General features: G+C 40.2%; 1 protein-coding gene across 1 annotated transcript in view; it reads left to right on the forward strand.

Moving 5' to 3' along the window:
- FRMD3 (FERM domain containing 3) overlaps positions 1–16,472 on the forward strand; it is a 312,589-nt gene that overhangs the window by 171,716 nt on the left and 124,401 nt on the right. The window contains exon 3 of the mRNA XM_022558882.2: positions 8,712–8,754. Coding sequence (XP_022414590.1) covers positions 8,712–8,754 — 43 coding nt within the window. The remainder of the gene's footprint in view (positions 1–8,711; positions 8,755–16,472) is intronic.

Raw genomic sequence — 16,472 nt, forward strand, 5'->3', positions numbered from 1 at the left:
GTGCTGATGGATTTGGTTCCTGGCAAAAATTGTCTTTTAGGCTTGCAGGTGGCTGCCTCCTCCCTGTGTCCTCACGTGGCAGGGTGGTGGGTGGGAGGGGCTCAAGAGAGAGTTCTGGTTTTTCTTTGTCATCTTACAAGGACAGTAATCCCAACGTGTGGGTCATACTCTCGTGACTTCTTTTTAAACCTTATTACTTCCCAAAGGCCTTACCTTCAGGACTATCACATTGGGGTTAGGGCTTCAGCATGTGGATTTGTGGTACAGGGGCACATTCAGTCCGTAACAAGGAGGAAGAGTTATAGTTATCTATTGCTGTGTAACAAGTCTCCCCAAAACTTAGTGGCTTCAAGCAACACAATTTTATTATATTTCAGGATTTTGTGGGTCAGGAATTTGAGCAGGGCTCAGCTGTGTGATTCTTCAGCTCTGCATGGGATTGACTGGGCTCACTCAGCTGATGGCTGGTCTGGTCTGAGGTTGTCCAAGACATCTTTATTCATATGCCTGGTACCTCGATGGGGATGACTGGAAGGTGGGGCTTGGGGGCCCCTTCCCTCTGCATGTGTTTTTGGGGCCTCTCCACATGGCCTTTCCAGCAGAGTGTTTGGACTTCTTACATGGGTTCCAAGCACAAGTAGAACCATTTACCAGATAAACTGTACAAAGAGAGTGGGTTGATAAGTTTTGGACATGTTGAGTTGGGATGACTGTGAGATGTTGAGGTAGAGAGGTTTAGGGTATAGTTGAAAGTATTGATCTGAAGCTTACTGAAAAAGTTTTAGGGCACAGATGGAGATTTTTGGAGCCCATGGGGTCCTTACTACTTTAAAGCCCTGAGAAATAGATTGCAGTGCTGAGGGAGAGAGTATAAACGGAGAGGAGAATCTGAAAGCTGAAGAACATCTATATTTTAAAGGATGGTCCAGAAGGAGAAACCTGCAGTGGAGACTGACCAGGAACATACAGAGCAGAAAGAACAGAACGAGGAGAGAGAGACATTCTGGAAGCATATGGGTAGTTACAGAATTAATGAAAAGGAATGAGCTGCAGTTTCAAATATCAAGAAGAGGGAAGATCAGAGGACATTACTGCTCAAGTGCTAAGAGCACTGACACCAGGAAGATGGGGTCAAATCCTGTCCCTGCCATTTGCTGTTTGTATGACTTTGACCTTAACCTGTGCCTCAATTTCTTTATCTGTAAAATGGGGATACTCAAAGTATCTACGCCATAGGTGGTTGTTTAAATGCATTACTCCATATTATCAACATATATAACTTATCTTTTTACTATTCCATGCTTTAAACAGTTTGAAAAGATCCATGGGTCTGGCGACTAGGAAACCTTTGACTTTAGAAAAAATTTGGCTGATAGTGTTGTTAAATTTATATGACATGACAGCAAATGTTACACAGTGGTAAATTCCATTGTAACAAGCATGAAGGAATCCCATAATTTCCCTTATGATTGCATTTGGTATTTTACTGTACTTTAAGATGCACAGCAACAAATACTTTTTACAAACTCTATTGTATTTCAGACCACTACTAGCTTTTTCTTTAAGTGTGCATTATGGATTTCTTGGATGTAGAGCAGAGGTTGGCACACAAGGGTCAGGATGGCCCTCATCTGTTTTTCTAAATAAAGTTTTTTTGGAACACAGCTACTTCTATTCATTTCTGTGTCTGTGGCTGCTTTTATGTTCCAATGGCAGAGCTGAGTAGTCCTGACAGAGACCATATGGATCACAAAGCTTAAAATAATTACAATCTGGTCCTTTATGGAAAAAAAAGGTGCTTATGCTTTCCTGTTCCCTGCAGTGTTTCTTCTCCTCGCAGTTACTTCTATTTTGCTCATCCTTAAGAACCTAGAAAGCAAAAGCAGTTACGGCTGAAGGAGTAAAAAACACCGTAACAAAGCCATGGAGGTTTTCTTACGTAGATTGACTTACGAACGGACAATAACTTTGAGTATACCTGATCTGCAGATATTTTTGTTGCCGTAGATTTTATTGAAACTGGAGTGGAAACCATTGTTCCTGGGAGTGAAATAACTAGGGCCTAGGCTAACTTTATTATCCAGAACACTGTTAAGGCTGCATTCATTTCGATGGCGTTGTTTTTTCCCCAGCAAAGGCTGAAGGGCCTAGAAATGGCATAAATTGGCTAGCTAATGCAGGGACTGAGTTACTTTGGGGCTTTGTCCAGGTGAGATGTGAGAATCAGGCCATCTTTTCAGGGCCATGATGGGAATTGGTCAGATTTTGGATCTGGTTACTATTGAGGGGAAAAACAATCTCCTGTTTGGGAAGGTACATTCATTCTTGTTTAAAGCCCCATTGGCTATTTAACACATTTCTTTAGTCTACCGATTACTTTGGTGTAGGGAACCAAGGGTTTTGAGAAAGATAACAGAGGGGTGTGTAATTTATTCTGTAATCATAGGCTGGATCAATTTCAACAGAAGCCCAGCATTGAGGATAACTAAGTGTTATATTGTTTACTTTGGGGAGCTTTTGTTTTTTTTTTTTTAATCTCAGCAGCTACCAAATAGAAAATCAATCTACTTAGTCATAAATCACTAACTCACACCCACACTCTTTTTCCCCAGACAAGCCAAAATTAGAAAGTATGAAAGAAGTGCATCATTTCTGTGATGGGGTAGAGAAAAATGATCTCTTAGGGCTAAATGCAGCAGCAAAATTAAAAAGAAAGAAACATTTGTCGGCAATGTTCTCATCCTTCACTTCATAGTATGTGGAATGTGAGAGCTTAAAGAAATCTTAGGGGCTTTGGAATCTGCTAACCCCAACCCACAACATCACAGAGAAGGAAATCAGGGCCTAGAGGATTTAGGCACCTGTCAACTTTTCACCTCTTTTGTGTAGCTATCTTCTACTCTTCCTCTTTTTCTTCAAGCTACTGTCAATCAAAATATATTTGTTCTAAGAAATGACTTGAATTGTAGTCAGGCTAGGTGGTCAATACTGAAAACAGTACTAAATTGGGACCCCTTACAGGGCATGTGCAAGTTACCAGGGCTCAGGCCTAAGGTGAAAGGAATAAACGTTGAATAGAAGAATTTTAAATACCATGGAGGGCAGTTTTTGGTGGAGAGTTAGGGAGGCTGTCTTAGGTTCAGTTCCTAGAAAGCAGAACCTGAGATAAAAATCCAGTTTTATTAGGAAATGCTCCCAAGAGAAGATTTTAGGAGAGTGGGGGATTGGACATGGAAGAGAAGGAGGGTGTGCAAGTGTGCGATGTTGGGCAGAGTCAAGTAGAAAGTAACTTAGGCCCAGTCCCACAGAGGAGCTCAGGAAGAGTGTAGGTCATGCCTTAGAGATGTCCCAGCTAAGGGAGCAGAGGTATTTATCCTCCCACATCTGTCAGTTATTAGTTAAGAGCTGACTTCTTGTGGGATTGGGGTGGGGGTAGGTGGCAAGGTTCATTCTCTACCTCGAAATGGATTCCAGTAACCTGAGAGCAGCCTTCTAAAAAAAAGTCAGACAAAAGGGAAAGGGGATCTGGGCTGAGCCTTCACACACCCTCCTGCAGGCACCTTCCTGATACTTTCAAATCATGCTAAGGATGCATCCTCTGGTTCATCTTTCTCCCGAAGCTCAGTAAGTAGAATCGATGATTGGGTATTAGCTTCCTTAGTCTTTGCAATTTTTATGCTAAATAAGAGTTGAGGAAAGGAAAGTTTCAGCCTCAAATTCAGATATTTGGTTGGCACGTTTTCCTTTCTTCCTCTCTCTGGGAATATCAGTTTTCAGCAAGGAAACAGACTTAAAAAGATATCATATATTCCAAGTAGCAATTGAAGGGGAAAATAGCAATGTGATAGATGTTCTAAGCCTTATATCTAATTACCAAGCACACCACATCATGGCTGTTATTTTCTCATGAGCGTGTAATCCATCTGTACAGACAGTCTCAGCAGGAGTTGTTGGTGTAGTCCAGACTCAACTTCATTGCCCAGCTCTTAACTCTAAAAGGAAGAATGAAAGAAGGAAGGAGAATTATATGTTCATGTAGAGCAGAAGGCAGGTGGGGTGGGGAGGGAGAGAGGAAGAGAGTGACAAATGTGGGCTCACCACCATGGCACCAACTTAGGAGTCTCAGTGAACGGGAGGAAGATGGGAGCAGCTGGTGTTTATTGAGCCTTCACTACGATCCAAGCTCTGTTCTAAGGGCTTCTAAATGAATTAACCCATTTAAACCTCACGATGATGCTGTGAGGAAACAGAGGAACTTGATGGAGGTCACACCACTCACTAGTAAGTGGCGGAGCTGGCATCTGAATTCAGGGCTGGCTGGCTCCCGAGTCAGATGGCACTGTCAACCCTGGGTGCATGGCTGCCTTTGGCATCTGCCTGTTATATATGAAATTCTTCCTCTTGAGTCTAAATTACATGAAATCCACTTTTATTCTCTGGATAGAGCTTAGGTTTTTCTTTTCAATTGATTTTTAAATATTTATGTAATGCATGAATACATGTAAAAATTTAAGTTAAAATATCACAGATAAAATGGAAGTCATGGTTTTCTTTGACCAACACCACTAAATTCCTGTTCTCTCCCAGTTACCCGCCTCACTGGATCAATTTAGTAGCATTTTAGATGTTTGAAAATACATTTAGATGCTTGTTATGTATTCTTTGAAAATATATGGTAGTGTTTTGTACTTTCTACTTTTTAAAAGAAAACACATTAAGGGACTTCCCTGGTGGTCCGGTGGGTAAGTCACTGTGCTGCCAATGCAGGGGGCCCAGGTTCAATCCCTGGTCAGGGAACTAGATACCGCATGCATGCTGCAACTCAGAGTCTGCATGCCGCAACTAAGAAGCCCACATGCCACAACTATGAAGTCCGCATGCTGCAACTAAAGATCCCTCATGCCGCAACTAAGACCCGGCACAGCCAAAATTAATTAATTAATTAATTAATTTTTAAAAAATAAAACAATAAGATGCTATTAAAAAAAAGAGAAGACACATTAATTGTATGATACCATAGTTCAGAGGTTCTCAAACTTTCTTGGTTTATGGCTCTTTCAGTATCTTAGTAATTATTTCATGGTGCCCTAGGTCAAAAACATATTTAACAGTTCCATCTAAATAAGAGTTAGATCCAAACAACTTAGTATTTATGTCCTAACATAGCCATTATGGCCTTAGTAGACATTTAAAACATTACACACATGAAAAGAGTATTTTCAGTTTATTCTTAACCATAATTACTTACTCATAGGCAGTATGTGCTTATTGGACACTCCATGGCTCTCAAATCCTGGGATCAGATCAGATGCTACCACACTCATTGCCTGTTCCACACCTATTTTTGCACGGTACTCGTTTTCAATCACAGCAACCACTGGAAACCCAACTTTGCAAAACGAATGACATCAAAAGGATTATAATATGTTCTAATATTGGAACTGTGGACCTCCTTGAGCTCATAGTTTGCACGGTGTCCAGCAGACGTCTAGTATGGCTGCACTTCCCTGGGATGCTTCAGTGCACAATTTGGGAACTAACTCTGGCCACAGTTATTAATTTTGCAGTTCACTTTTTTCATCCCAAACTGTGCCTTAGGGATTCAACCATGTTACATATAAAGATTTACCTCCTATAAAACACTGCTGCAGAATTACCCAGAATTTATTTACCCATATTCCTGATTATGGCCATTAATGTTATTTCTAATATTTTGTAATTTTATATAATATTGCAGTGAAAATTCTGGTTTTTTCCTCTTTGTTCACATGGCCAAATTAGAGAATAAAGGAATTGCTAGGCCATAGGCCAGTCAGGTTTTTAAATTTTAGTACATACTAATAAATTGAGCTCTTTGAAGAAATGATTTTCTGTAATCCCTTGAAACATGATTACTGCTGGCTTATTTTTCTTAGGACTCTATACCCTATGACTATCCCATTGGGGAAGAATAGCTGTCTTGGAAATGTATATAGTGAGTGATTATATTGTAGGCAAAGGTAATTGAGAGGCAAGGGCAGAATATGAATAGGCTGAGAGGAAGAGGAAGGTTGGAGCCGATCAGAAACTGCAGGGCGTATTTTGTAGGACAATGAGAAGACCAGTTCATTTAAAGTAAATAATTTATGTAGGGCACAGATGGCAAATACCTTGCGGCATGCCTTAAATGTTTCCTCCCCCTCGGTGGGAGACATACTCAATCCATCATGGCACAGCAGACGTAACCAATCCATCACCGCACTCATTGTCTCTAAGCCTTCACACAGTCTTGGAGTTTTCCTCACAGCTCTGGGAGATTACCACCAACTAACTAGTGTGGGCACACAAAATGAAACTTACCTGTCATTCCCGGAGGCAGTGAGAAGGTGGAGAGGTAGGCTGAAGTTAGGCAGAGAAGGGCTAAGGAATTTAAAGAATGCCAAGCGAGGAGAATTTGGAAAACTTATTTATATTTCAGACTTTATTAGCAAAATGACTGGTGATCCTCTTTTGTGAAACAGTAGCAATAGTTATTGATCTCAGGCTGCTGTTATTTGTTTTCATGGCTTAGCTCTAAATTATCCTATTTATTTACTTCTAGAAAAGTAATTTAATCACCAGAGGCCCCTCTTATTATTCTCTTCCATGTGTCCCATATATTGAAAGATGTGGTCTACCAATTAAACTGTACTTATTAAGTAACAACAACAGCAACAGCAAACAAGCATTCGTTGAGTATTTTTCACGTGCCAGGCACTGTTTCAGCAACCTTACGTTTATTAACTTTTTATTGACTTTTAAAATCGTCACAACAACCTTACAAGGTAGGTACTATTACTATTCCCACTTTATAGTTGTGAAATTGAGACAGAAATTAAACATTCTGCCCAAGGTTATATACCTAGTAAGTGGTATAATCAATATGCCTTTCTCACTGTTCAATTTTAACTGTGTAAAGTCCAAGCATAATTTCTGATTAGAAGGAGATAACCAAAAGTACAATGGTACCAAGGGCCAAGAGGATAGGGGAAATGGGAGTTATTGTTTAATAGGTATAGAGTTTAAATATTACAAGATGAAAAGAGTTCTGGAGATGGATGGTGGTGATGGTAGCACACCGTTATGAATGTATTTAATATCACTGAACTATACACTTAAAAATGGTTAGAATGGTGAATTTTATGTTATGTATATTTTACCACAATAAAAAAATCAGGGTTCCCAACATGAGTTGGTATAATTTTGGCCAGAAGCAAAGAAATTTGCTATATTAGTTTGCTTGTGCAACATGTCAAGGGTAAATGCATGGTTTTCTGGCAGATTCTTCATTTAGAAGAGTTAGATTTATTTTAAATAGCCAAAAGACCCCCATTCTTGTTTAAAGACTTGCAGAGATCTGAAACCCAAGATTGGAGACTACTGATTGGAACGCTCAATTCTCCAGCTCCTGGGGAGGTAGGGAGTGTTCAGCAAGGAGAATAATACATTTTAGAGTGAACTGATCTGTTGGGAGGCCACGTGCCTGAGGTTAAGGGCCTGTGCTCTGGAATCCCACTGAGCGCTAGCTTCACCATTTCTTCCCTTTGCCATTTCCTTGGGAAGTTCTTTAACATCCTGAGCCCAAGATTTCTCATCTGTAAATAGGGTGGTAGTGATAGCTCATGGAAACTCTTGGAAAGTCTGGCACTTACTGAGCACACAACAATGCTAGCTCCTGTTAAACTTTATGGCTATGCATTTACATCAAACAATAGGGATAATACAGAACCTTGAGGCTTACTGGATGCCACAAATGAGATAGAGTGAGGTGTAAGTGCTCAACTAACGGTAAGTTTCCTCCTCTTTCGTCTCCAGTAATCAGCAGGGAGTGGGTGCCCCATAAGTGAGGGGTCCCTGACATCTGGATGGATACCCATTGGCACCCCTCTTATCATCTTGTATGATAAGTGATGCTTATCGTATATCTGGTGTATAAAGTGATGCTTCCTGACGTTCCTTAAGCAGCTTCAGGGGCATCATGGTTAGTGATATCAGAGGCTGCCCTGATCTCGGCATGTCGAAGTGACCTTCACTCATGGTGTGGAGAGAGCTAGGCGCTGGGGCCAGCATTGTGTCTGCTTCAGATACCTGTCAGTAACACGATTCTGAGCTATTCAGGACTTTGGGCTTCTTTGTTTTGTGTTGGAGCTGATTTTGCTTCTTGATGACCTCAGGCCTCTGAAATAAGATATTTAAAATAATATGTTCCTCCCTACTGTGAAGGAAGAATTGCCTCTGTGTGTGACAGAGCTAATGCTGGCTTGGCCCACTGTTAACCTGAAAGGATGCTGCTGGACTGTGACTCGTAGAGGTCACAGATGTCAAAGTCTTTAGCCATCTGTGGTTTGCCCAGAGCAGTGGAGCTCAAAGAATCACCTAGGAGCCAACTAGAGCCACTGGAACATCCAATTTAAGTGCATGTTTTCTCCCTTGTCCTTCTCTCCTAGCAACTGTATGACTCAAATACTACTTAGAAAGTATTAATTCTCTGTAATTTATACCCTTGCCTGTGGTATTATTATTGCCAGTTGTTCATGTTAATCTTTAGAGGGTGGAACCCTGAGGAATATCTATGGGGAACTGAGGCTGTACTTTGGAAAAAGAATATCTTTATTAAATTTGTTTTAGTTATTAAGTATGCATCACATGGTCCAGCCGTTTGACCCACAATCTCTCTCTTTTTTTCTCCCCAGCACTGGCTTGAACCTAACAAGTCCATCTCCAAGCAAATGAAATGTAAGTGTCAATCTGTGTATTCACTTTTGCTATGAAATGTCCAAAGATAGACTCTACTTCTTTACAAAGTTTCTCCTGCCAGGGAGGAAATGGATGGAGTTGAAGATTTGGGGGTTGGGGGCTTCTGCCTCCCAGGGAGAGCTGTGTAACTTCTCTCTTATTTGTTGGCCTCGGTCCTCCCTGCAGTCACTATTCCTATAGCTGCCTGTGTCTCTCACCCACCCCACCATCTTACCCTCGTATTTCATATTCGAACAGGGGTATTGGTGCCTGGTTCCCTTTGATTGTTGGGGTTGCTAGTAAATGGTTCAGGGTGGGAGGTCAGTCTTGGGGGGGCAATGAGAGAGGCAGGTGTATTTTGAAACTATGATCTTGCTGCTAACTTTACTGAAGATTGTAGTATTCTTTTCCACCCCTCAACCTCCCCAATATATTTTTCTGGGTAATAGCTTTCAAGCTCTGGTGTTCTGAACTGCCTTTTTTCCCCCCGATGAGCTCTTGGAAGAGTCGGCTAGGGAAACATCTCTGTAGAATATAGAATATCTGGTCATGCACCTGGGGCATTGTGAGGAGGGTGTTGACTGATGGTCCTGGGTGGCATGACGTTTTGTCCTAGTCACCCGTGCCAGGTTGTAGTCAACCTGTTTTTATTTATGGTTTAGAGGAGAGCTTCTGAAATGCACCTCAGAAATTCACTGCCTGCCCTGAAATCCATTTATCCCTTCATGTCACCGTTCCCAGGGCTCTGAAATATAGGCGATAAATCAGTTTCTCATCAGAGATCAGGTTAGCGCATATTATGTCATTTGTCATCATTCAAGGGATTCCTTTCTTTTTCAAATATGAAGAAATTATTTGGGGCAAGGTTTTTAAGTGGGAGAAGGAAGAAACTGAACATGGATGGCAAACTAGTAACCAACATACCTATTCCTTAACTCTCTTCTTTTTCCCTCCCTCCCTCTCCCTTTTTCTCTCTTTGTCCTCCCTCATACCTCTCTCTGTCTGCCCCTTCCCATTCTTCACCCATCTCTCTTCCATCTCTCAAGAGCAAACTGGCCAGTTCAGGACACACAGCCAGCCAGGTTGTTCAGGCTAACACCCAGGGCTGCTGTGGGCGATGGGTGCTGCAGAGAGAGGGCAGGAAAGATATGTGGGATGCAAACAGGGGCAGCAGTGCACATGCAAAGTTCAGAGAGGTCAGGCTCTTGGGGTGAAGCTGGAATAGAGTTGGGACAGACATCCCAGAAGAAGTAGCAGAACAGAATTATCAGGAAGCTTTGTATAGAATGATATGCAGGATAGTGAGAATGAACTAACTTGTCTGCGAAAAAAAATAGCTCATGCCTGGCTTTTATCCCTTAACTACAAAGTTTTGATATTTTTGTTAATATATTTTAAAATATTTAGATAATTTTCCAGTACACTTATTTATAGTAAATAGTTCTTTGACTTTTGTTCTTAAATGTCATGAAATATTTTCCTTAGGGCACACATTTTTGAAATATAACTTGTCTCTAAAGTAAGATGTATTTCAACACTTAATAGAAGAGAAAATTTTATATTTGTGAAGAAGTTTCTGCTTAAGAGCTTTGTGTCTACACATGCTAAATCTGAACAACCAACTCAAGATATATAATGTTTTGGGAAATGTGGTTTCAAAATTGATGTATGACTATTGGCCAGTTTCAATCTAATGACAAATAGAATCTGAATCTGGAAAAAAGAATTGTGTAAAATTCAATTTCTAAACCAGACACGGTGACTCACTGATTCTAGGAACCAGCAAGGGTCCTACCTGTCACCTAAGTCCTCTGTTGTATTGTTAAGAACATTAGTGATCAAAAAATTATGTAATTTTTCTCAAGATCACAAACCTCGTTTTGTTGTTGTTCTTGATGTCTTTTAGTTTCAAGAATTTCTTGTGTTCTTGTGCATATGTCCTGGAAATATTCACTATACTGTAAATTAGAAAAAATTTAAGCTAGGGCTTATAGACTGTTAATGCAGAAAAACTGGGTCCAACCCTTGGGACTCATTCATGAGTTTATCAACAGGATCTGGTTGCAGAACCCCAGGCAGCTTCCTCTTTGGTTGTGGGTATGCTGTTTATATTCTGACTGCCTTTGAGTAGGCAGTGAGACTGTAATTCCTTGGAGGAAGAGTTTCCTCCATTCCCATCTCCCTCACCAGCGATGACCAACTTTCAGGTCCTTTGCCCTGACCCCATTAAGATCCCTCTGACTATGGACGTTCCCAGGTTGGCAGAAGGCCAGCTATCCTGATTAATAAACTTTGTACAAAGCCATTATTATGTCTTACTAACATTTTTGAAAATAGTTTTTTAATAGTATCATGTTTGTGGTTTTTCTAGCAGTTCAGAAAAGTTTAAACTATTTCCTTTCTCCTCCTGCTTATATCTCCATGCTTACTCCAAAGAGATAACTATTGTTAACAGTATTTTATATATCCTTCTGGGAATTTTTATGTATGTATAAGCTCCCCCAACATATATAAGGCCTTTCCTAAACAAAAATGAGATCAGTCGCTATATATTATTCTTCACCTTGTTATTTTTCTTAATAATTTTAGAGAATTTTTTTCGAAATCAGTGATTGATGATTAGCCTCGTTTTGAAAATGGTTTTCTGGTAGTTAATTGTATGCATCTATGTAATTTACTTATTAATGGACATCCACATTGTTTATAGTCTCTTCCTATTACAAATTATGCTGTCATAAACATGCTTATATGTATATTCTTGATCTTGTACATCTGTCCTAGAAATTCCTAGAAGTTGAGTTGTTGGATCAAAAAGTATACACATTTTATATTTCCTTGGAGATAAATATCCATCCAAAGATCTTACAGTAATTTACTCCACTAATGTTACATGAGAGACCTTGTTTCCCTCAAATCTTGTTGAAGATAGGTATATCAGACTTGTTTTTATGATGACCTCATGTTTATTAAGGAAGAGAAATATGTAATTGAAAAACTGATTAACTGGGCAGTTATTAACTTTCAGTTTTAAAACTGAGAAACTTCTTAAACCAGTCTTATTTCTCCTCTGACCTTAGGAGTTACTTTCAATTTTATTTTTTAAATGAACATATGGTAAAATTGCCTTTATTTTGTTCTACAGCGCTATGAATTTTTAGCACACAGATAGATTTGTGTCCTCCACGGTCAGGATACAGAACACATCACTCTAAACACCTGTCTTGTGCTGACCCTGTGTCGTCACACCCACCTCCCCTAAGGCTCCACTGACCTGTTCTCTGTCAATATAGTTTGTATCTTTTGAGAGTGTCCTATAAACTGAGCCATACAGCTTGTAATCTTTTGAAACTGGTTTCTTTCACTCAGCATTAATAACTCTGAGATTCATCCAAGTTCTTATGTTTCAATACATGATGCAGAAAATTAATGAGAATAGTTGTTCTTTGAAAAGGTCAAGAAAAGTTGATAAACCTCTAGCAAGACTGATGAAGAAAAAGACAGAAGACACAAACTACCAATATCAGGATCAAAAGAGGATCTGTCACTACAGACCCCAAAGAACAACTCTAGGTATGAAGTTCGACAGCTTAGATGAAATGGACCAATTCCAAAAAAACCACAAATTACCAAAACTCACCCAATAAGAAATACATAACATAAGTAGTTTTACAATTATTTAAGATACTAGGTTTCAAATCTTCCAGAAAGGAAATCTTCCGCCTACTTGCTGCCATTGCTGTTGCTGCCAGAACCCCTTTTCTTGCTCTTCAGGCCTTAACTAGGAGCTTCTAAGTCTGTGCTGATACCCAGGTATCTCTGAGTTCTGTCCAGGGAACACAAAGGGGAAAATGTGGTGAACTCAACACTGGTTCACTGATTCTTCGAATGCTTGCCTTTGTTTCCAATCTGCCTGCTACTGTTTACTTTCCAGAGACCGTAAATGGCTGCTGCACATGTTCTGTCCAGGTTTTATAGGTGCATTCAAGGCGAGAGACAGGGTGGGGTGCAAGTAGTCCATCCTGCCCAGAACTGAAACTTTAAAGTCAGCTTTTAATAGTTCCTTGTCTACTGGGTAAAAATGCAGATAGGCTACATAATTTACTTGGGAAACATTGAGGGAATATCTTTCTCATTTCCGTGTTCCATCACTGTATATCCCTAAGTACAAACGTGGACTGAGCTGGTGATTTGTTTTTCTTTCAAAAGTACTCAGGTAATAGACTGCCTGCAAACAAAGTGTCAAATGAAATGCATGTATTTTTTTTAACATCTTTTTGGGAATATAATTGCTTTACAATGGTGTGTTAGTTTCTGCTTTATAACAAGGTGAATCAGCTATATATATACTTATATCCCCGTATCTCCTCCCTCTTTCATCTCCCTCCCACCCTCCCTACCCCACCCCTCTAGGTGGTCACAAAGCACCGAGCTGAGCTGATCTCCCTGTGCTATGCGGCTGCTTCCCACTAGCTATCTATTTTACATTTGGTAGTGTATATATGTCCATGCCACTCTCTCACTTCATCCCAGCTTACCCGTCCCCATCCCTGTGTCCTCAAGTCCATTCTCTACGCCTGTGTCTTTATTCCTGTCCTGCCCCTAGGTTCTTCAGAACCTTTTTTTTTTTTTAGATTCCCTATATATGTGTTAGCATATGGTATTTGTTTTTCTCTTTCGGACTTACTTCGCTCTGTATGACAGACTCTGGGTCCATCCACCTCACTACAAATAACTCAATTTCGTTTCTTTTTATGGCTGAGTAATATTCCCTTGTATATGTGTGCCACATCTTCTTTATTCATTCATCTGTCGATGGGTACTTAGGTTGCATCCATGTCCTGGCTATTGTAAATAGAGCTGCAATGATGAAGTGCATATTTTGAATGTTTGGTTTTCAGAGTCCTAGCTTTCCGTGCAGGAATGCTGCTATGTAATACATACTGACTCTTCTCACTTCGAACCTATAGCTTTTTTTTTTTCTTTTCTTTTTTTTTTTTTTTGCGGTACGCGGGCCTCTCACTGTTGTGGCTTCTCCCGTTGCGGAGCACAGGCTCCGGATGCGCAGGCTCAGCGGCCATGGCTCACGGTCCCATCCGCTCCACAGCCTGTGGGATCCTCCCGGACCGGGGCACGAACCCGTGTCCCCCGCGTCGGCAGGCAGACTCTCAACCGCTGCGCCACCATGGAAGCCCCAAACCTATGGCTTTTTTAGCCTTGTCCCCGTGACTGTGGAATGTAGCCCAATGTGTATACATGCAGAGACACACATCAAGAGGACAAAAATTACATGTCCTATAGGATCTATATAACCACACAAATTATACTAGCATGTAAAGGTTTTAAAAAGTTATACACTATGATTCAGAGGTATGGAAATCTAACATTATTTCCCCATGACTGAATTCCACTTGCTGTGAGCCCCTATCTCCTCTGGGGGTGAAAAGTTAATCTTGCCACTTCAGGGTAATTCAGCATCTGCCTGTTTAGTATTTGATCTCTTTCAGCAAATTACTCAGTGAATTCATGGTTTAAACATACTCACTTGAAAGTGCATACCCTCTGTGGGAGTATTTCTTTTCCTCCTTCCCCAAAATGGCATCATGAGGCAGGGGAAGCTTACTTACCATCCACCATGGCCACGAGGGTGACATCTCTCTTGTGCACAGTCCTGAGTCCTGAAGGACGCATGTGTCTCATGTGATTTGGCCTCTGGTTACTGGCATCTTTCCCTACTGCATCCTCTCTGGATGTAATTGGTCCCACTTGGCCTTTGTGCGTTGGCATGTGCTGCTAAGACCTGTGGCTCCTGCCATGGTCTTGACCTTCAAGGCTATAAACTCTGCCCTCTTGTGGTCCCCACTCCATCCATGTCTCTTTCACTGGTTGCATCTCAGCACTTCTGTATTCACCACTGGGACAGGTAGAAACTGCTTAGCCTCTTCCGTGCCATGCTTCAGCCTCAGGGAAACTCGGTACAGTATCTAGAGGTTCACCCTCTGCTTGAACACACCGTGCTGCCATTTCTTCAGTGTGCTCCAAAGTTCCAAACAGAACACATCCCCTAAACTCTGGGGTTTCCTTGTCTTGCCTCCACACCTCACTCTGTTCGGCCAAGCCTAGTGTGCTGAGGGGTGCTGAATTCCTTCTCATAGCTCCAGAAAGCATCTTAGCCTTCGTTATGTCCTCTCTGGATCTCTCCAAGCTCTCCACCTGCCACCCCTTCCCCACAACTAATATGGCTTTTGCCCTTGGTTATAAGATTAATGTCCTAATGCAATAGCTTTTTTATACACAAGCTACTGCTGTCTCTCAAATGTAATGAAAAAGAAGTGCTATTATTTACAATAGCACCAACAAGTAAAAACATAAATTTCTTGTAAATAAATGTGCAAGATCTATATAAATAAAACTATGAAATTTTACAGTGGAGTTACTGTAGAGTAGATAGCTCAATAAATGGAGACTTCTCATGTTTCTGGTTAATATTAATGAAATCAATTTGTCACAAATTAATATAGACATTCAATAATGTTTCAAATCACAATTTCAGTGAGGTTCTCTATGGCATTTAATAAGCCAATTCTAAGGCTCATTTGCAAAATAAAATGCTCAAAAGTAGCCAATAAATATGCAAAACAGAACAATGAACAATGATGGGGTTTTTGTTCTATTAGCAAATCAAGGCCTGTGAGCTATAGTAATTACAAAAGCCCTCATGATTAATCTGTTAAAATAGAGAAGGATAATTTTTTAAATTGTGATATTTCAAAAGCTGATCTTGTGCTCAATGGAAAAAATGTAGAATGGAAGTTATCATTTTGTCTCAATATGCTTAACTTTATGTTTATTCAAAATGAGCTCTATAAGTTATGATAAAAATGCTAGGTTAAAAATACTAAGTAATACTTATAGAATGAAAATTGAATGAGTATAGTCAATTCTGTATTCTTGTTTTTCTTATAAGAGATGATTCAGAGTGCAGTTCAGCCAACATATTCATTCATTCAACAGAAATTTTTTATAACCTTTTGATCTGTTCAGCCATTTCTGCCATCCCCCATCTCTAGCAATCACCAATCAGTTCTCTATCTATTCAGTATGTTTTTGTTTTTGATTTTGGTTTTTTTTAATTCCACATTTAAGAGAGATCGTATGTCTTTCTCTGATTTTTTTCACTTAACATAATGGACCTTGAGGTCCTTCCATGTTGTCACAAGTAACAAGATTTCATTCTTTTTAATGGCCAAATAATATTCCATTGGCAGGAGTTCATTCTTTTTTAACGGCCAAATAATATTCCATTGTGTATATATGTACACCACACTTTCTTTATCCGTGCATCCACTGATGAACACTTAGGTTGTTTCCCTATCTTGGCAATTGTGAATAGTTTTTCAGTGAACATGGGGGTGCATATATCTTTTTGAGTTAGTGTTTTTGTTTTCTTTGGATATATACCCAGAAGTGGAATTGCTGGATGATATGGTAGTTCTATTTTTAATTTCTTGAGGAATGTCCATACTGTTTTCCATAGTGGCTGCATCAGTTAACATTCTCACCAGCAGTGCATAAGGGTTCCCTTTTCTCCACATCCTTGGCAACACTTTCTTGTCTTTTTGATAATAGTCATTCTAACAGGTGTGAGGTGGTATCTCATTTTGGTTTTGATTTGCATTTCCCTGATGATTAGTGATGTTGAGCATCCCTTCACGTGCCTG

Source organism: Delphinapterus leucas, chromosome 6 (assembly GCF_059928025.1).
Source record: "Delphinapterus leucas isolate spDelLeu-1000000601 "Yukka" chromosome 6, BTC_Dleu_Yukka2, whole genome shotgun sequence".
Lineage (NCBI taxonomy): Eukaryota > Metazoa > Chordata > Mammalia > Artiodactyla > Monodontidae > Delphinapterus > Delphinapterus leucas.